This window comes from Scardinius erythrophthalmus (assembly GCF_964197995.2).
Source record: "Scardinius erythrophthalmus genome assembly, chromosome: 11".
Classification (NCBI taxonomy): Eukaryota; Metazoa; Chordata; class Actinopteri; order Cypriniformes; family Leuciscidae; genus Scardinius; species Scardinius erythrophthalmus.
In genome coordinates, this window is record NC_138231.1 from 39,672,289 (window position 1) to 39,692,388 (window position 20,100).

Here is a 20,100-nt window from a genome sequence, read left to right on the forward strand (position 1 = left end):
CCCATCGTCAAAATTTCTGTCCACCACTCTAGACCACTCCTCCACTTCTGTTCATCCAAAACAAACTAGAAAATAGACTCAAAGTGCTAAATACCGGAATTATCCTTTAAGCCTTGTTTGGGAAACCAGGAACAAGTCTCCTGAACTATGAAACCTGTTTTAAATTAATTGAGAAAAGCACGAAAAACTCATCTGGATGGCAACATTTAAGCACAAACAAATATTTATTTTTTTCAACAATATTCAGCGTGGAAAAACCAAGCTGAAATATTTCATACTAATAAAGACACATCAGATATTTCACATTGACCTTTTCTCAAAGCAAAGTGCTGAGTGTGCAGTTCAGCCTCCTCTGTCATTTAAGCTCAGCCCAACAAACACTTATCTTCCCCCGCAGCAAAGAGCCCCGAGAGTGTGTGAGTGAGTGTGTTCATGTGTCTGCATGAGTGAGCATAATATACTGTAATTAATCACAATGCAGCCTGTTTGACTCCAGAGAAATGAGAGATGTCTGGTGCTGTCTACGTCTCCACATGCTCAGGCTGTTCAAGGACATCCAGAACTATATGCATAATCATATTTGTTTTGTTTTTATTTAGCTTATTTTGGGTTTTGTCATTCCCATGCTGCAATCTTAATATGCATTTAGTTTGTTTTGTAAAAAATAGTGGCATCTTTTCTCACTCTGATTCAATGAATGTGTCCAGCACATTGGACCTCATTCATAAAACACAAGCAGAATGTGAACAGCGTGTAAAATCATTCTTATGCATTCAATTTAATGCATTGGAATGGTTGCATGAACAATGACATTTCTTCTGCATGAATGAGGTCCACTGACTATATTTTATTTGGCTGGGGCACAGAAGGCCTGACCTGATTGCACTTGACTCCTGCAGAATCCTTATCAACTATGCCGACACAATTTGTCCTGCTATGGGCCGCTGCCTTAATCTGTGGAGAAATATGACAAAATGATTGGGGGGGGGAAAACAGCTCAATGGAAAATCTCTGCATCTGCAGAAGCTATCTGTGCAATTGTACAGAGTAAATGCCAGAAAGTTTGAAACATGTCGTTGAATGTCAAAATCCCACCTTGTTTTTTTAACCAACTGTTCCGAGGGATAAGCACATAGTGGAAGAAACGTCAAAGGAATATGTCAACAACTTTTCATGTGAATAGAGATAAGCTTCAATTCGTTTCTTGACTCAAAACATATTTTTTTTAAATCAAAGACCAGTTGCTGCATTTTCCTGTATAGGAAAAATGTCAAAAAAATATTTTAAAAAATACTGCCCATCAAAGGAGGACACATCAGGCATGATGATTTAAAAAATAAAATCGAATTATACACTTTTATTCCTTTTATAATATAGCACTTTTGCTGAAAGCAGTGAAAAGATCCATTAAAAATCATTATAGAAAATACTAAAATAATATTAATTATTTGTAGTAGTATTACTACGATTATTTAGTCATTTTAGATTCATTATTTTAAGTATAACAATAATTATGATCATATCCCAGAGCTGTTTCTGAGGTATGCAAGCAGAACTTTTCAAATGTTTACAAAAATGTTAGTTGTTAAAATATTATACTTTGTATTAGATCATTCCCAGAACATTTCCAATCCTACTGTACAGTCTGTGTGGTGGAGTAATTATGTGTCTATGGACATACAAATCATGTTGGTTAACTTGAGACTGTCTTACTGTCAGCATTTGCTCACACCTTTGTTTTGTTTGCTTTAAAAATTAAAACAGATCTGGGCAAACATTCACATGACAGAATAAGTATTTTCAAAACTATTTTTATATCTGAAATGTCAGATTTGGAAAAATACGAAGCAAACTAAATTAGTCAAGTCACATTTTATATTGACAATAAAATTCAATTATTTACTGTACCACTATTAGGGAAATGTATAGTATAGTATTTGTATATAGTACTATATACTTGTATATAGTATTGTAATTACCACAATTACATTGTTAATATTTTGTATCACAGCTAATGTCATGGGCTTCATTCTTCCGTAACCGTGTGTTGAAAATGCATGATGGCATCACAGTTTGGAGATTTGTTGAGGGTGAGTCACGTTGTTGGACACCGGTCGACCCCAGAGCCTGAGTCTGCTGACCCCTCCGTCAGGAGCTATGACCAGACGCACATGAGTCACAGGCCCACAATGCACCACAGACTCCCCAGAAAACAAGTGCCTGTGATGTGCCTTCAGCTAGATGAGGAAGATTGCGATCACATTTACAGAGAACAAAAAGGAATAAAGTTGAAGATGAAGGCAAATGAATTTGGGGCAATTCCTACTTTTTGAGGAGGAAGGAGAATTCTCCACTTGGGGCTTTTGTCAGAGCGCCACTGGTTAAGAATTAAATAGTTCTCCTCATCTGGGGTCAAACTGCAGGCCTCGATCTTGCAGGAGTCTGGAAAATTCCCTAAGACAAAAGTTGTTTTTTAAACAGCCAATATAAAAAAAGAAAAAGCACATTTCAAGCTTTGAGTTAAAAAGTTGTAAAAGTTTGGGGACGGTAAGATTTTTTAATGTTTTTAAAATAAAGACTCTTATGCTAACCAAAACAGTAATAATATGAAATATTATTTTGTATTTTAATATATTTTAAATGTATTTATTCGTGTGATGGCAAAGCTGGATTTTCAGCATCATTACTCTAGTCTTCAGTATCACATGATCTTTCAGAAATCATTCTAATATGTTGATTTGGTGATCAAGAAACATTTCTATTATCAATGTTGAAAACAGTTGTGCTGCTTAATATTTTTGTGGAAACCGTGATACATTTCCTTCAGGAGTTATTTTATGAATAGAAAGTACAAAAGTCATTTAAGATGGAAAACGCAAGACAGAAAATGCAATAAAATTTGAAAATTTGAATCAACCTACTTAAAAAATAATATTATTGAATACTACTAGTACCTTTAAAATGGTTGGTGTCTAGCTCAATTTTGCTTATGATGCCAGGATGTCCTAGTCTGAGAATAGCCCACTCACAGCCTGGTACCTGCAATATGCCTTTCTCGTCCACCTGGAAAGCAAAATATGGGACCTGTGTGGGGTATAACTGATATCTATGATGTTTCCTAAAATGACTAGACTGCTTTTACCCTTAAAATTTTGGGCCGATCCAGGCGTCTGGCTGTCTCCCACCCGTCACCCATGTTGTCAGCTCTCCCTAGGGCTACGGAGAAGCACACATTCAGACAATCACAAGGTACTGATCTAGATCTCAAAATCTCTAACAAAATCTCCAAACAATCATTAAATAGACCTTAACTTATTTATTGGGAAGTGATGTTTAGTATTCATAAAAATGAAGTATGGATTGTTTTTTATGATACGCCTGATTGAAAGCAGAGATTGTTGTCTGTAAAAGCGGTCTGCATTTTAGATGTTTCTCTTTGCTCAACTGAAAAAAAAAAAAAAAAAACATAATGAATCCGTGTATCATTCGTTCAATCGTTTTTTGATTTAATATTGAAAGTAGAAAAATGAGAAAACAGTTCCTTTTTCGATTTTTCATTTTTTCCAAAAAACGAAAAACAAGAATTCAGCTTGATTTTTCGTTTTTCGTTCTGAGGTAGCAAAATTAATAAACAGCTGGAAAATTCGATTTCTACACGTGGGCGGGAATGAAACGCCCCTTTCCTCTGATTTGTCAGCCGAAGATCAAACTGTCCCGTCATCAGTTCTTCCTCAGTTCTGCACTGCAGAATAAGAGTCCTCCATTGTGTGGATTCTTAACGCGTTTATTGCAACTACATTTAATCTTTTTTTCATCAAACAACCAGACTAACGAATGGTTCGACACAACCCGTACTGGGAAATAAACTAGACAGGGCTTTCTTCTGTGTAGATATAAATTCACCTAACTTTATGCTTTGCATCAGCTCGGTATGCAGGGTAAATGACGGCTGTTAGCCTAACATGGTCGCCCTCGATCGCCCAGTAATTTTTTTTAAATAATAAATGTAGATATAGATAATCAATATAATTAGTTGTAAATTAAATATTTTAACACTTATAGAAAAAGAAAAGAATAATGCATTGACTATATATAGCCTAAGCCTAGGCTATATTAACATAAACGCATGAACTGTCATTCAGACTGACTATCTAACAACCGGAGAACAGAGAACAACAGAGATATTAAAATACATACTCTTCTGAGTTTTATAATGTAGGCCTTATTGTGTTTTATTAAAATTTATTAATTTATATCTCAAAGATGTGCGCTTGTGCGCAGTGCACTGGGTCATGTTGAGAGGGAAACAAACGCATTTTATTATTAGCCTATTCAGAAAAAGACCGGTAAATAAAATTCAACATTAACATTATAAACACTATTAATAACATATAGGCTATTTCTATGCGTATTTTACTTCCCCTTACCATTACTTCCCCTTTGTCTATGTCAAATCCTTAAATGAATGGTATTCAGAAAACAACAAGAATAAAAAATAAGTAGCCACGTATAATAAAAATATAACCTAATAGCTTATAATAATAGCCTATTGTGTCCTTTATTATAAACAACATTTAGCCTATTTTAAACGCCAAGCCTAAACAAATTAAGGCTATTTGAATCGAAACTGAAACTGTACCGACGTTGGTTTCGCGCATCTCGGTCCCAAGTTTCCATATTTGCAATGCAAAATTTGGATGCTAACTGTAAAGAAGGCTTTAAACTTCAGTCGAGTCCCAATATAGGCCTACACGTATAGGCTAAATCATCATCTTCACAGCATGGGAAATGAGTTTGGAATAACTGCTGTGCGGCACAGCCTTTATATTGTACAACAACAGACGAATTAAATTAAGCAGAATAACTTTTTATATATTTGGTTGACTGTGTTTTATTTTAATAATGAACAGGCTGCGATGTCAAGTTAGAAATGCCAGAAGTGAACTGATAATAGCCTATGTTGTGAGAGCGAGCGATGCGTCGGCGCCATCACTTGGATTTGGATTCTCAGCAGGGGAAATAACTTCGTTATTCGTTACTCTGTCATTCGACACAGTAAAAATTTATATTTTTATTTGTGTACATTCAAAATGACTACAAAATGTCATGCCTTTGAAAAATAAAGAAAACAACATGATTTCTACTTTAGTGCGTCTCAGTCTCCTTGAACATCTTTCTGGCGCACACCAAAAATGAACCAAAATAGAGTGAATAGCCTTCGGACGCGCCTACTTTTCAAAGTCAACATTTAGATTATTTGAAGTAAAATGTATTATATAGTCACTTAGGAATAAAACTCAGCGTGGTTCATGATAAAAAAAGTACAGTTCGGAAAATATGAAAATAGCAAACCCCTGGCACTTGAGAACTCTGGTCTACAAAGAAGAAAGCCCCGTCTAGTCTATTCCCCAGTACGGGTTGTGTCGAGCCATTCATTAGTCTCGTTGATGGAAAACATGAAAAAGTTGCAATAAACGCGTTAAGAATCCACACAATGGAGGACTCTTATTCTGCAGTGCAAAACTGAGGAAGAACTGATGACGGGACAGTTTGATCTTCGGCTGACAAATCAGAGGAAAGGGGCGTTTCATTCCCGCCCACGTGTAGAAATCGAATTTTCCAGCTGTTTATTAATTTTGCTACCTCAGAACGAAAAACGAAAAATCAAGCTTAATTCTTGTTTTTCGTTTTTTGGAAAAAATGAAAAATCGAAAAAGGAACTGTTTTCTCATTTTTCTACTTTCAATATTAAATCAAAAAACGATTGAACGAATGATACACGGATTATATAATGCCTCTTTAAAATGTTTCTCAACTTGTCCAAAGAATCACTCACCAATCATATTGCGTGGGTGACCGTAGTGGGCATCGCTGTAGCCTACGCATACGCCACCATTAACCAGGGCAACAAGATCCACGGGGTCTTGGCCAGGCACAGTGGGCCAGTCCTTCATCCCAATGCCATAAACTTTCAGCCTTGCAATGCCGCCATCTGCAAACATCAAACAAAAAAAATTAAAGCTGAAATGTTTTTTTGAGTGGGTTGATATTCCAGAAAAGTGTAAACACTGTAGCAACCGTAGCTGGTTCATAGCTTATTACATTTATACTTTTTTAAAAACCCTGTGGGAAAAATACTTACGGAACCAAGGCTACTGAAAAAAGGTTGCACTTTAAAGTATGGTTTAGTTCAGGACTAACAATTTGACCGCAATGGCAGGCAGGGTGAATGCTAATATATTTATTTGGTGACTCTATTACAAACTTCAGCTTTAATTCAGAGCTACAATTCTTTCCACAATTCGTTGAAAGAATCTTTTCCTGTAGGCACCTTGGGCAAGAAATCATCCGCTAAGATAAATGAGTAAATAAAACACCACATAAAAAAATCTGGAAAAAACATACTCTCCAGTTTTAAGGTGGTATATAAATAAAACGTTAATATTTTATTATCATTTTACAAGTCTTCATTTGTATTCGTTTTACAAAATGAATGGCTCTCTAAGATTTTGCTCTGTTGTAGCATCTCTCCCCAGGCAATTTTTTTTATTATTATGAATGAACACATTCTCTGTTTTGTCATTTTTTTTAAATTGCATCGAATGATTTATGTTGCGGATTCGGAACATGTATTACCTGGATATATGTTGAGGCGGATATGGGTAACTCTGTGTGGATAGGTGACACTCAGGTAGTTGTGGCATGATTCAGAGTAACCCGGCTTCATCTCTGTCATCGGGACAATCTCCTTCCAGCGGTCTGAGTTCAGCTGTTCAACAAAAATTCAGACTGAGTGCTGTTCCCTCAGAAACACAGACTGTAGATTTTATGCATGATCTAGCACACTAGACGATATTTTACACCTTTGCCACAGCTTCAAACTGGCTTGGGGAAGCTGCCATGCCTGTACGATCTCCTTCAAGAGTGAACAATGGAATCCGATCTGATTTAGAAGTGGCATATTAGATATAATCAAGGTAACCTTAAACTTTATCCTTTAACGTATACTTACAGGCCACGACCATACAGTAGATACCTACCAAGACATGCCACTTGAATGGAGGCGTATGGGGCATAGTTCCCCGTGAAGAACGATGTGTCCACATCAAAGCCATGAATAACTCCTGGAACTCCTAACTGTACAATGCACCAGTCGTGACCTTTAACACAAGATGAGAGACGCATGCATCTTTCATGAGATCACCAAATCTGTTGTAAGTACAGACAGAGCACTCTTTGAGATTGGAAAACATGCCCTGAAAGCCTGATCAGATGAGGAAGCATCTCAGTGTTGCAGTACATCTTTCTCACAAGTTCATTTTACAGATCTTCAGAGAGACTGGATGGATGATAGAAGGATGTAGCCCGCAGCTATTCTGCTCTAACTCACACAGGTTCAACGGAACTCGCTCATTAAAGAGAAATGAGGAACACACAGAGCCCTGTTTCAGTTTTTTACAGTGAACTTTGATTTGAGAAAATGGACTAATACCTGGTATTCTTTTCCTCCGGGTTTCCCAGCCATCCATCCATTTCCCATATTCAGTAAATGCTGAGGCTATGAATTCTGCAGGGTCTCGCTTCAGGTCATTTTAGAACAAAGTTTTTAATATCAGATAATTCTAGAAAAGTTTGAATGCATGAATATTACCAGAGTACAAGCAAAATGACTTTACCTTCAATAGATTTCTGGCAGGGGCAAACCACTCATCTGTGGCAAAAATCACCTTAATGACAACGTTAGTACTTTATTAGCAAATGCACTGTAACAAAGAACATCCGCATATTTAAAATTTCATAAAGTGATATGGCATTGTTTATTATATTTAAAATGCACTGTTTTCACCTTTCCTCCAGCTGTTTCACATGCGAGGTTGTTGAACTGCAGGAAATGTGGCTGACTGCTGGCCGCCTTCTGTACAGGTCGATCTGCCATGTTTATGCCAATTAGATTTGAGCTAATTCTTTTTAGTTTCAAATGTAATTCGTTTAATATTACAAGGACCTAAGAAGAGGCCGGTACAGAAGCGCTAACTCGCTGCGATATAATAGGCTGACTGATAATATTTAACTATACCCTCTGCAAAACAAACTCTATAACAGAGCGAAGTCCATCGTTTTTGATCAACACGTTGAACATTATGAACGTACAGAATGGATTCTTAAATACAATCGCGGGGGTCATCTGTAGTAACTCGAGTCAACATAAATGTGCAGTTTATATGTTGAATTTCTGGCTTAGGCTACTAATACTTTGAACTTTCCCAACCATGTCAGTAATGTGGTCTATGTGAAAAAACAGCGCCCTCTGTTGCACAATAACTAGTTTCTTTTCTTTTGAATTTATTACACTTATTTTATAAATCTGAATATCTGTTTTAACAACCTACATGTGGTGGGATCTTTGTTTACTATCACGTGACATGGCTTGATTATGCACATTTTTTATGGTCTCGAACAGACTGGAACACGGCGACCACAAGGAGGGACATTACAAGCTTGTATCCGGGAACAGTTGTAATACATAACTTTTAATCACAGTACTTTAAAATCATTTAATTTAGGATCTTTTCAAATAATGTGAAACAAATAACCTAGTTTCCTTATAGTATAGCTACGATCCCACTGAAAAATGAACCCAGGTTAGCCTACATTGACATGACCATTTTATAAAATAGGATAGTCTTGTTCACCTGTTACATTGGAAAAACAATAGACTCTTTCAATCTGAACAAATGCTTTTTTTTTCATTCCAATACTAGTACAGGGCATTAACCAGCATGCTATCGGTGAATAACTCCTGACAAAATGGTCACCACCAATAACCACTGATGGACTGGTTTAGATGCATATCTGTTGGGAGCCAGGATTAGGCCAGGCATTTGGGCACTATGTTACTGATAATTGTGACCTCCAGAAAAACAGGCTCAAAACGTGACAATCTGATGAACATTTATAATGTGCAGACAAGAGTGAAGTCATAGCAATCCTTACCACTTCAGAACACTGTCTTCTTCGGCCACAATGCTTTCATGAACTAACATCTTGCTCATAAGACCACATATAAAAAACACAGAAGTCACTAAATGACTTGGTAAAAGAATTGAAAAAAGACAGGGGACATGACAGTAAACAAATTTATTTTGTCATCTGCACTTTACAGTTGGAACTCCGGGAATTCAAATATCACATCCTTGCCTGTGAGCTTCTTATAGACACCAGAGAAGGTCTCAACCTGAAACAAGAACCACAAATCAGTTTTAAATTAATATTCAGTGTAAAGACTAAAAGAAATTGTGACAGTCACTTATAAATTGAAATGTAGAGAGCTGAAAATAAAGCTAATGCATACTAATTGATGTTTTTTTTTTTTTTTTTTCAAAAGGTTAACATCTCCAGTTAAAGTCAAGGGTCAAAACAATCAGAGAACGATTACACCACACAAATCAAATTAGGACTGCCTGATAATTCATCACAAATCCCAAAATAGAACCTCAACTTTAACAATTAATAGTGTACACTGCATGGTTTACCTCCCCAGTAACGGCCCAAAGGGCTCTGGGAAGATGTAGGAATATACAGGACGCCGTCCACACCAGCCAGAGGCCGGGGACAAGCTTGCTATTCAACGTCGTGGAACGGGACTGTACGTCACGGCACCGAAGTGCTGCGCTCCCTTGCGCCACACGGACAGAGCCACATGAGAGCCATCTCACAGGATGTCCACGTTGGGTCACTGCATTAAAGAATAGTACTCACTTTGTGTTCAACGTTGTTTTGCTGTGCCTTGTCGAGGTGGACCTTGATGAGCCTGCTGCTGTCCAGTTTCACGCGAATCCTTTTGCCAACAATTTCGCTGGGGAAGACCAGGTCCTCAAGGATAGCATCATGCACATTAGTCAGAGTTCGGCTAAAGGAGAAGACAGATTAAGTGGACAAGTTTAGTGTTCATCCACTAAACATTAGGTTCATGTCACCTAAAAACATGAAACATCCTAAATATAACAGATTTGGATGTACACTGCATGGTTTACCTCCCCAGTAACGGCCCAAAGGGCTCTGGGAAGATGTAGGAATATACAGGACGCCGTCCACACCAGCCAGAAGCCGGGGACAAGCTTGCTATCCAACGTCGTGGAACGGGACTGTACGTCATGGCACCGAAGTGCTGCGCTCCCTTACGCCACACGGACAGAGCCACATGAGAGCCATCTCACAGGATGTCCACGTCGGTTTACGATACGCTAACAGGCCAATCAGCACAACTCTGATATGGTAGGCAAATTCACACTGAGAAAGCAAGCACTACTAACCCTGACTCCGCAAACACAGCTTCCAAAATGCAACAAGACGACATTTACCTCCTGGGACGCTTCTGCTTGTTTTTTGTGCGGCTTTTCCTTGTGGGTTTAGGCAGGATTCTTCTCTGGAAAAAAAGATCAATCAAGATTAAAACCATTAATTTGGTTGTCAACGTGCTAATTCTTAAGCAACATCACATTATTGTGGCTCTAAACGGCATGTACACTGCATGGTTTACCTCCCCAGTAACGGCCCAAAAGGCTCTGGGAAGATGTAGGAATATACAGGACGCCGTCCACACCAGCCAGAGGCCGGGGACAAGCTTGCTATCCAACGTCGTGGAACGGGACTGTACGTCATGGCACCGAAGTGCTGCGCTCCCTTACGCCACACGGACAGAGCCACATGAGAGCCATCTCACAGGATGTCCACGTTGGTAAATCAAAATCACACTTAGGCTAAGATTCGTTAAAGTCAAAGTTTAAGGACCCCATGAAATGACTTGGCAAGTGCTATCTGGTCCAGTGCCAACACTGTGCAATTGAAAAAGGATGTTTGGCAGGATGTAAAAGGGCTTGTTACCCTTTTAAAAATATCGATTAGGTCAGTACAAGGTGAAGATGAGCATTTTAAATCTAAAGAGCAATTGATTCGGACAAATTAATTTTAATAGAACACACCTGCATAATTTATTAGAATGAACATTTTTTACTTTAGAGAGCACTGGATTGGACATTTAAAATGTTTAGTTGTCCAGGTAAACTTCACAGGTATGCACAATTTTTAAATTTTAAGAGCATTTGAAAGTTACATCTCAATGTGTAGAATCACACTAGCATAAACAACAGCCTCAAACAAACAGACATGGACTAAAAGCCACAAGTTTAATTTGGATTTAATGAGGTCATTAAAATCCCACCCCAAATGACAATTATAAAATATTGCACTAAACACTAAAGGACAGTTTTAGCAGCAACTGAATGTACAACATCAATAAATAGGGGCAGCACACCTAACACATTTGACATTAAAAATCAGATGCTTAAAAAGGACAAGTCTTACCTGTGCGATGAAGACCACATGCTTGCCGCTGAATTTCTTTTCCAGCTCACGCACGAGCCTCACCTGGATCTTCTGGAAGGACTTCAGCTGGGGCACCGGCACAAAAATGATGATGGCTTTCCTGCTACCACCAACCTCAATTTCCTGTAAGAAAGAGAGAGAATGAACAAGTGTGAACAAGCACACAATGCATAAATCTATGAAAGACTGAACCAAGTATTCACCAAGTTTTACTTTTTTTACAATGGAGGGCATATGCACTGCATGGTTTACCTCCCCAGTAACGGCCCAAAGGGCTCTGGGAAGATGTAGGAATATACAGGACGCCGTCCACACCAGCCAGAGGCCGGGGACAAGCTTGCTCTCCAACGTCGTGGAACGGGACTGTACGTCATGGCACCGAAGTGCTGCGCTCCCTTACGCCACACGGACAGAGCCACATGAGAGCCATCTCACAGGATGTCCACGTTGGTTGTGTCAATTATCAGTTCAGCTATTTATTGTACTAATGCTGTAGCTGAACTACTGCAATGGTAATCATCCAAAATGAATGAACCCAAGTGTTTACCTTAGCAGCAGTGATGTGGAGCTCCCTCAGCTGAGCCTTCAAATCAGAGTTCATCTCCAGCTCGAGAAGAGCCTGCATGAGACAGACTGAAGTTTATCATAAGAACAGTAGAAGAGAGGATACAGATGCATGCATATCACATTTATAAAAAAAAATATCATGAGTTGCTCAATTATACCTGGGAAATGCCAGACTCAAACTCATCTGGCTTTTCGCCATTCGGCTTCACTATTTTCGCACTGGTACTGAACATGGCCTGTGTCTGAAACACAGAAACAGACTTGTAAGCATAAAAACAACATAGTATAGTAAGATTAGTTCACTTAAGATTGTCATTTACTAACCCTCACTTAATTCCAAACCTGAACTTTCACTATTATACACAAAATAAGATTTTAGGCAGAATGCTGCAAACTGACCGCCTCAATCTACTTACATTTTATAAAAAATGACTGTACAGAATCTGAGGCTGTCAGGTCATAACATTACGCACATCTCCTTTTGTGGTCCACAGATGCAAGTCAAGGGTTTGGAAAAACATGAAGGGGAGTAAATGAACAAAATTATTGAGTGAACTACTTCAAAGATGACATACAAACTGATGCGTCTGTACATGTAAGCAAGGTGACATGCTATTCAGAAGACACCGTAATTTAATAAATTAACCCAAATGTCTCGGCATTTCATCGATTTATTAATCTCAAATTTAAAATTCTAACTACGGCTGCTCTATGTAATTCACCAACTAACGTTAGGCGGCTACCGTTAAGAAAACAATTTCTACTAACTACAAGTGTGTTCTTAGCATGCCGATAGCATTGATTAGCTAGCACAGAATCACTACATTTACATTACAAGTTTAATTCTATCACAAATATAAGTCTTCGAGATATAGTACTTTACTTAATAGAGGCATTTTCGGGGATATTATACCAGCACATGGGCCGCAATAATACTGTAGTACAGCCACGTCTGCTAGCACATCTTAAATTTATAAATTCCTCTTTCTAAAATAGCCATCCATTTACTTATATACTCGCATCTAACGCATCTCAGTGAAAACATCATATAAAGCTCATGCATGGAGGTAAATACAACTTATTTTCTACATTTTAACTTGATATCCCTTTAGCTGGGCACATTCAGTAGACTCACCTCTTTCAACGACGGCCTGGGAAGAGACCGAATTCTCGCGAGAGGCCGGTAAAAGCGCGTTGGTGTGTTGCATGATGGGAAATGTAATCATCACACTCGACTGCAGAGGGCACCCGTTCTTCTACTTTATTATGTTGTGTAAAGGAACAGTTGCAATATTTTGTTAATTTTATTAACTGAAGAACATCATTATATAATATTATAAATAAATAGTTTCAGGGATTCTGGCTAGTTTTTTTTTTTTAACTGATTTGCTATCTATGAGGAAGTTTAAAAACACAGGTCCAATCATGTTTTACAGTTTTCCTCTCAAATGGAGTTCCATTGTGATAAAAAATACATATATATATATATATATATATATATATATATATATATATATATATATATATATATAAATTTTTTTTTTTTTTTAAGTACGACTTAATTTCCTTTTTTGTAATCATTTAACAACCTACATGAAATACTACAAAGATCCGCTGTTCATAAGCCATTTTTTACAGTCTGTTCATAAGAGTCATTCATTCGTACTGTGTTTACGATTCACTAAAAAGAACCGGTTCATACGAGTCATTCGTTTGAGCTACGCTGTTGCGCCGTATGTTTGTGGTTCAAATAAAAAAAGAATCGGCTCATTAGAGTCATATGTTTTGAAATCGGGCTGTACTGGTCGCGCTGCATGGTTTCGACTCACTAAAATGAAATATCTCTCTGAACGAGTAGCATCTACATAATATTGCTCTGAACGCCCACTTTTAATAAGACTTTTATTATTATTATTATTATTATATTATATTACATTATTATTTTTTATCTCAGTGTTGTCTCCTTCCTTCTTGCAACATGTCCACCACACTCCACTTCAGTTGGTGGCGGTAATGCACTATGAACTGGATTGGGGGGGAATTATAATGTAAGAAGAACAAGCTGTGAATCAGAAAAGCGTTTGGTCAGCCAACTCTTAACGTGGGTTCACATTCTGTGGAGGGTTTGCTAACGAAAGTCAAAACCGTTGGATCCATAAGCATTTTGTGAAAGTCTTTGTCAGGTTATTTTTATGGTGATTGTCATTTCAAATGCCACGACTAAAGGATATTGTAATGTTAACTCTGCTCTGAGCAGAGACTATGTTGAGATTGCCTGGGTTTTTCAATGTTGTACGCAGGACTCTCTGTAACGCCGCAGAAGATATGGGCAAGAAAGGAGCATTTTTCTACGCTGTGAGGAAAGGATTTAAACCAGGAGTATACCAAACATGGTGAACAGGCAGCTATATGACTGTTTTCTGTACTTGTGAGCGCTTATTGCACTGCATTGCATGACCACGCATTATTTCTCTCCTAAAGGGAGGAATGTAAACATCAGGTGGATAAGTTTCCCTATGCAAGTTATAAGAAGTTTGCCTCTGAAAAGGATGCTTGGGCCTTTGTGAGGAGCCAATCTGCTGCACCATCTTTTGGGAAACCAATTGGTAATATCAAAGATGTTATACACCCCTTATAAAGATCTGCCATAATGATGCATCATCAATATTTCAGGTGTACAAGGGAAAGTATACTGGAGGGAGATGTGCCTCTATTTGTGTCATGTGATATGACCATTCGAGAGAGCCATATTATACAGCATGCTGAAACACTTTATATATATATATATATATATATATATATATATATATATATATATATAAGTGTTTCAGCATGCTGTATAATATGGCTCTCTCGAATGGTATATATATATATATATATATATATATATATATATATATATATATATTCTTAATAGCAAGTCATTTTATTTTTATGTGCTGGTTATATTTATCCAGATCTAAAAATTTATATCAAACATGTTGGTTTACAGATTGTCAATTCACCATGTAAATTATTTTACTATAAATTAGCCATATCAATTTAACCATAAATGTAAGACAATACCTTTGTTTTTTATATATATCTTTCATTCATATATTCCAAATATTAAATGTTTTTTTCATTGCTAGTATATGGAAAGATTAGAAATATGTATTTGTAAAAAGTTTTTTTTTTTCTCATATGTTCAAGTTTTTTATTTGAAATGTAAATCCTCCCCAAATACCCCATTATAAGAGACAGTTTACCTCTAATATGTGCCATGTTGTATCACTGGATATTGCTTTGTTGATAGCAGATGTCCTGAGATATAATTAATTATTTAATTAAATACATTTATTTTTGCCTATATGACAACTTATGTAAAGTTGTGGCACAGCTTACCCCACTCATTTTTGTCTTATCTCTTATAGCTGGCTTTTTTGCCTTCACTAGTTTATTAAATGGCATAACTAATGAAATGTTCCATGGGGTCTCTTAATAAATATGAGGCCATAAAATCTGCTAATGATAAAGATGATCACAATATACATCGCAGTAATTTACCCGCAAACTACTACACAGATAAATGCTTATCTATGTATTGATAGGCTGCTAAACTATACTATAAAGCAAGTGATTGCCATTATTTTATGTTTGCATTTAAGGATGTGACTATGAGGTCCTGCCTCCTAGAAACGTGCCTGATTCCTCAATGGCTGTACCCCTTGGAAGTAAAAGAACCCATGAGGACTCTGAAGATGAAGGACCTTCCTGTCCGAAACGAGTGAAACTCATTGAGGTCCCACTGTCAAAGACAGCTGCAGCCAGTAGTGATGGATTTACATATATGGGTAACTATTGTGTGTACTATAGTCTTGTTGGAGATAATGGAAATTTTAAATTGAAATCAAAACAGAATTAGTAGACCAATATTAACGTTGTAAGTTTTACCATAGTTAAACGAAATGGGCTGCTTTTTGCTGGGTTTTTTTTCCAGGTGATTCTGTAGTGGTGTACACGGATGGATGTTGCTCCGCCAATGGAAAACGAGGAGCGCGTGCAGGAATTGGTGTATATTGGGGTCGTGATCATCCACGGTAAGTCATCTGTGATTAATGGCATTCTGGAAAAACAAACAGTGCAACTTCAGACAGCAAAGCTTTCATATCCAGTGTTCAACAAATAATTACAGTTCAACATTTTTACTTGCCTCACTGCAAAATATATATTTTTAGTTTTATAAATGTAAATACACACACACACATACAGTGAGGAAAATAAGTATTTGGACACCCTGCTATTTTGCAAGTTCTCCCACTTGGAAATCATGGAGGGGTCTGAAATTGTCATCGTAGGTGCATGTCCACTGTGAGAGACATAATCTAAAAAAAAAATCCAGAAATCACAATATATGATTTTTTAACTATTTATTTGTATGATACAGCTGCAAATAAGTATTTGAACACCTGTCTATCAGCTAGAATTCTGACCCTCAAAGACCTGTTAGTCTGCCTTTAAAATGTCCACCTCCACTCCATTTATTATCCTATATTAGATGCACCTGTTTGAGGTCGTTAGCTGCATAAAGACACCTGTCCACCCCATACAATCAGTAAGAATCCAACTACTAACATGGCCAAGACCAAAGAGCTGTCCAAAGACACTAGAGACAAAATTGTACACCTCCACAAGGCTGGAAAGGGCTACGGGGAAATTGCCAAGCAGCTTGGTGAAAAAAGGTCCACTGTTGGAGCAATCATTAGAAAATGGAAGAAGCTAAACATGACTTTCAATCTCCCTCGGACTGGGGCTCCATGCAAGATCTCACCTCGTGGGGTCTCAATGATCCTAAGAAAGGTGAGAAATCAGCCCAGAACTACACGGGAGGAGCTGGTCAATGACCTGAAAAGAGCTGGGACCACCGTTTCCAAGGTTACTGTTGGTAATACACTAAGACGTCATGGTTTGAAATCATGCATGGCACGGAAGGTTCCCCTGCTTAAACCAGCACATGTCAAGGCCCGTCTTAAGTTTGCCAATGACCATTTGGATGATCCAGAGGAGTCATGGGAGAAAGTCATGTGGTCAGATGAGACCAAAATAGAACTTTTTGGTCATAATTTGACTAAACGTGTTTGGAGGAAGAAGAATGATGAGTACCATCCCAAGAATACCATCCCTACTGTGAAGCATGGGGGTGGTAGCATCATGCTTTGGGGGTGTTTTTCTGCACATGGGACAGGGCGACTGCACTGTATTAAGGAGAGGATGACCGGGGCCATGTATTGCGAGATTTTGGGGAACAACTTCCTTCCCTCAGTTAGAGCATTGAAGATGGGTCGAGGCTGGGTCTTCCAACATGACAATGACCCGAAGCACACAGCCAGGATAACCAAGGAGTGGCTCTGTAAGAAGCATATCAAGGTTCTGGCGTGGCCTAGCCAGTCTCCAGACCTAAACCCAATAGAGAATCTTTGGAGGGAGCTCAAACTCCGTGTTTCTCAGCGACAGCCCAGAAACCTGACTGATCTAGAGAAGATCTGTGTGGAGGAGTGGGCCAAAATCCCTCCTGCAGTGTGTGCAAACCTGGTGAAAAACTACAGGAAACGTTTGACCTCTGTAATTGCAAACAAAGGCTACTGTACCAAATATTAACATTGATTTTCTCAGGTGTTCAAATACTTATTTGCAGCTGTATCATACAAATAAATAGTTAAAAATCATACATTGTGATATTGGATTTTTTTTTTTTTTAGATTATGTCTCTCACAGTGGACATGCACCTACGATGACAATTTCAGACCCCTCCATGATTTCTAAGTGGGAGAACTTGCAAAATAGCAGGGTGTTCAAATACTTATTTTCCTCACTATATATATATATATATATATATATATATATATATAATTTTTTTTTTTTTTATTGTTTGAACTTTTAATTCTTTTCTCAGTAATGTGGCTGAGAGGCTTTCAGGGAGGCAGACCAACCAAAGAGCAGAATTACAGGTAAAAATTGTGAGGTGCTCACAAACAGAGTTCGTTCTTATACCCAGTTATCAATAACTGTATCATTAAACATTCAATCACAGGCTGCATGCAAGGCACTCGAGCAGGCCAGAGAAATGAATTTTAAAAAGATTGTGCTATACACGGACAGCAAGTTCACCATTAATGGTATGCACTCCCTGCTTTTCTGTTCAAAAACTTGGTAAAATGTCTGGTCATGAAACAGTGTCGTACTGTGTTTGTTATGTTAAATGATTTTTTTACTTTCCAAAGGCATCACAAGTTGGGTAAAGACCTGGAAGTCTAATGGCTGGAGACTTAAAAGTGGTGGGGTCATAATCAACAAGGAAGACTTCCAAAAGCTGGATAAACTAAATGCAGAACTTGAGGTCGTATGGGTATGTTTTATCTGAACAATATGGTATCTGCTATTCTGTGTGTATAACTTGTGTGTTTCAAGCATGATGTCCCAACCTTACTGTATAAACAATCTTTTAGCATGTAAATGTGCAGCTGTAGACTTTCTCAGTCCATCAATTTTGATAAACACGCAATGAGAGATGTCTTGCATCTCTTTGAATAATTTTTGCTAAAGCTGATATCTCAGGTGATTAAAGGGTTAGTTCACCCAAAAATTCGTTCATTAATCACTCACCCTCATGTCATTCCAAACCCATAAGAGCTTTGTTTATCTTCAAGATATTTTTGATGAAATCCAATACGATTTTTTCTCTTACGTGCCAGTCTCTGACGCTGTTAGATAAACAGTGTCAGATAAAAGAAAAAAATAATAAAATCGGTTACAGAGTCCAACTCCAACAACATGAAATCAATATATGTCATAAATCAAATTTTCATCTATTGAAGACTATGCCATAACTTTAATTGAGAAGTTGAGAGATACCTTCAGGCTGTTTGCTATTTGTTTTAATAAGGAACAATTGTGTTTGTAGCATATCACATATTTCTGTGGTACAAACATTTTTAGGAATGTGTCTTCACATCACAGCACTAAACATCAGAACCCTTCTGCTCGCTTTCCAGTGTTGTCATCGGTGCTTGGCATTATACAATGAGCAATAAAACAAATGCATGGCATAGCCAGTAAAATGTCTCTCTCTCTCAGTGAATATCTCTCTTATTCCTCATTTCTAGATGCATGTACCAGGTCATGCTGGGTACACAGGCAATGAGGAGGCAGACAGACTGTCCAGGATAGGAGCAGCAAAGCCCCCATGTTAGCACACTGTTGTCACATTCATTTTATAATGATGCATTATGTTTTAGGTGCCTAGGCTGTGGCTCTAGTTTGTTTATCCTTGATGGCTAATGCACTTTTTCTTATTTTGATCTTGTTTTGCTAGTGTTGTGATGTTGCAAACAACACTTGAAACTAGTTTTCTTATTTTCTGAAGAGTGATGCCTATCTAAAATGTTTGTTTTTGATTGTTCTGCCAATTAAATTGTCATGTTCCTGAGATTGATTCCTGGCACTTATTTTTCCATCTCAGAAACTCTTTTTGCCCATAAGCATTTAGGACATTTTTTGGGTGCATTACAAGTGACAAAGAATATTTGTAGTGAGCGTGCCGCTGTTAGTTTCCAACATGACTAATATTGTGCCATGGTAATGTATTATTGATCCTGAACATGTCATCTTGCTCTTTTCACAAATGCGTTTTCAGTTAAAAAATGGTCATTGCTTCAAAATGCACTAATGCTGAAATGCCTCACACTAACAGCAGGTGTCACTGCAGTTCATGCTGATGGACTAGATCTTATCTTTACAAAAAACAAGCTTTGCTCTTAGTTATTAGTGAGTCTTTCCTTTCTTCACTTGGGTTATTTGAAGTACGTGATGGTTATCCTAATTAAATTGTTTTTAATATTTTTCCTGATACCTGGGGATAGCTTCATCTCATCCATCAAATTTTTACACAAGAAGGATTTCTAAACTTTTCAGGAATATTTTACCCAAAAATGTAATTGTTTACTTATCCCCATGTTCCAAATCAGTCTATACAATGTAAGACATGCTTATGGGCCTCAAAGTTTATCAATCAATAAAAAAAAATAAAAAAACTTGTGTTCTGCAGGGATGGAAAAGGTATGGAATGACATTAGGGTGAGTATATGATGACAGAATTTTCATTTTTGAGTG

General features: G+C 37.6%; 3 protein-coding genes across 9 annotated transcripts; 1 reads left to right on the plus strand and 2 right to left on the minus strand.

The window, feature by feature from the left end:
* Nucleotides 1–1,859: 1,859 nt before the first annotated feature.
* allc (allantoicase) lies at nt 1,860–8,047 on the minus strand. Its single transcript, XM_081378395.1, has 11 exons — nt 7,847–8,047; nt 7,677–7,727; nt 7,493–7,580; nt 7,041–7,160; nt 6,864–6,943; nt 6,637–6,769; nt 5,837–5,992; nt 3,143–3,216; nt 2,955–3,063; nt 2,327–2,454; nt 1,860–2,237 (listed from the first exon to the last, which is right to left on the minus strand). Exons 1-11 carry the CDS (start codon nt 7,934–7,936, stop codon nt 2,067–2,069), a joined length of 1,200 nt encoding a protein of 399 aa, XP_081234521.1. The 5' UTR covers nt 7,937–8,047; the 3' UTR covers nt 1,860–2,066.
* Nucleotides 8,048–9,123: 1,076 nt separating this feature from the next.
* Nucleotides 9,124–13,227, minus strand: rps7 (ribosomal protein S7). 3 transcript variants are annotated; one of them, XM_081378381.1, is made up of 8 exons: nt 13,088–13,189; nt 12,369–12,430; nt 12,111–12,194; nt 11,933–12,004; nt 11,365–11,508; nt 10,362–10,426; nt 9,760–9,910; nt 9,124–9,235 (listed from the first exon to the last, which is right to left on the minus strand). In XM_081378381.1, the coding sequence occupies exons 3-8, from the start codon at nt 12,183–12,185 to the stop codon at nt 9,158–9,160; spliced, it is 585 nt and encodes a 194-aa protein (XP_081234507.1). In that variant the 5' UTR covers nt 12,186–12,194; nt 12,369–12,430; nt 13,088–13,189; the 3' UTR covers nt 9,124–9,157. The 3 variants fall into 3 exon arrangements, with proteins under 3 accessions (XP_081234507.1, XP_081234508.1, XP_081234506.1); XM_081378382.1 differs by lacking the exon at nt 13,088–13,189 and adding an exon at nt 12,836–13,066; XM_081378380.1 differs by lacking the exon at nt 12,369–12,430 and having other exon boundaries at nt 13,088–13,227.
* Nucleotides 12,694–19,417, plus strand: rnaseh1 (ribonuclease H1). 5 transcript variants are annotated; one of them, XM_081378379.1, is made up of 9 exons: nt 12,694–13,019; nt 14,253–14,345; nt 14,434–14,558; nt 15,600–15,785; nt 15,932–16,031; nt 17,885–17,939; nt 18,023–18,107; nt 18,213–18,337; nt 19,095–19,417. In XM_081378379.1, exons 2-9 carry the CDS (start codon nt 14,278–14,280, stop codon nt 19,179–19,181), a joined length of 831 nt encoding a protein of 276 aa, XP_081234505.1. In that variant the 5' UTR covers nt 12,694–13,019; nt 14,253–14,277; the 3' UTR covers nt 19,182–19,417. The 5 variants fall into 5 exon arrangements, with proteins under 5 accessions (XP_081234505.1, XP_081234502.1, XP_081234503.1 ...); XM_081378376.1 differs by lacking the exon at nt 12,694–13,019 and adding an exon at nt 13,956–14,147; XM_081378377.1 differs by lacking the exon at nt 12,694–13,019 and adding an exon at nt 13,981–14,053.
* The last annotated feature ends 683 nt before the right edge of the window (nt 19,418–20,100 follow it).

Excerpts from the sequence above, each read along its gene's own strand:
- rnaseh1 (XM_081378375.1), top strand. The coding sequence starts at position 14,215 with ATGTTGAGATTGCCTGGGTTTTTCAATGTTGTACGCAGGACTCTCTGT. Across the intron at positions 14,559-15,599 it reads ATCTTTTGGGAAACCAATTG|GATGTGACTATGAGGTCCTG; the intron begins GTAATATCAAAG and ends TTTGCATTTAAG. Across the intron at positions 18,108-18,212 it reads CAGCAAGTTCACCATTAATG|GCATCACAAGTTGGGTAAAG; the intron begins GTATGCACTCCC and ends TACTTTCCAAAG.
- rps7 (XM_081378380.1), bottom strand. The coding sequence starts at position 12,185 with ATGTTCAGTACCAGTGCGAAAATAGTGAAGCCGAATGGCGAAAAGCCA. Across the intron at positions 12,005-12,110 it reads TTGAGTCTGGCATTTCCCAG|GCTCTTCTCGAGCTGGAGAT; the intron begins GTATAATTGAGC and ends TGTCTCATGCAG. Across the intron at positions 9,911-10,361 it reads AAGCAGAAGCGTCCCAGGAG|CCGAACTCTGACTAATGTGC; the intron begins GTAAATGTCGTC and ends CTTCTCCTTTAG.
- allc (XM_081378395.1), bottom strand. The coding sequence starts at position 7,936 with ATGGCAGATCGACCTGTACAGAAGGCGGCCAGCAGTCAGCCACATTTC. Across the intron at positions 5,993-6,636 it reads CCGCCTCAACATATATCCAG|ATGGCGGCATTGCAAGGCTG; the intron begins GTAATACATGTT and ends TGATGTTTGCAG. Across the intron at positions 3,217-5,836 it reads TCACCCACGCAATATGATTG|CCCTAGGGAGAGCTGACAAC; the intron begins GTGAGTGATTCT and ends GCTTCTCCGTAG.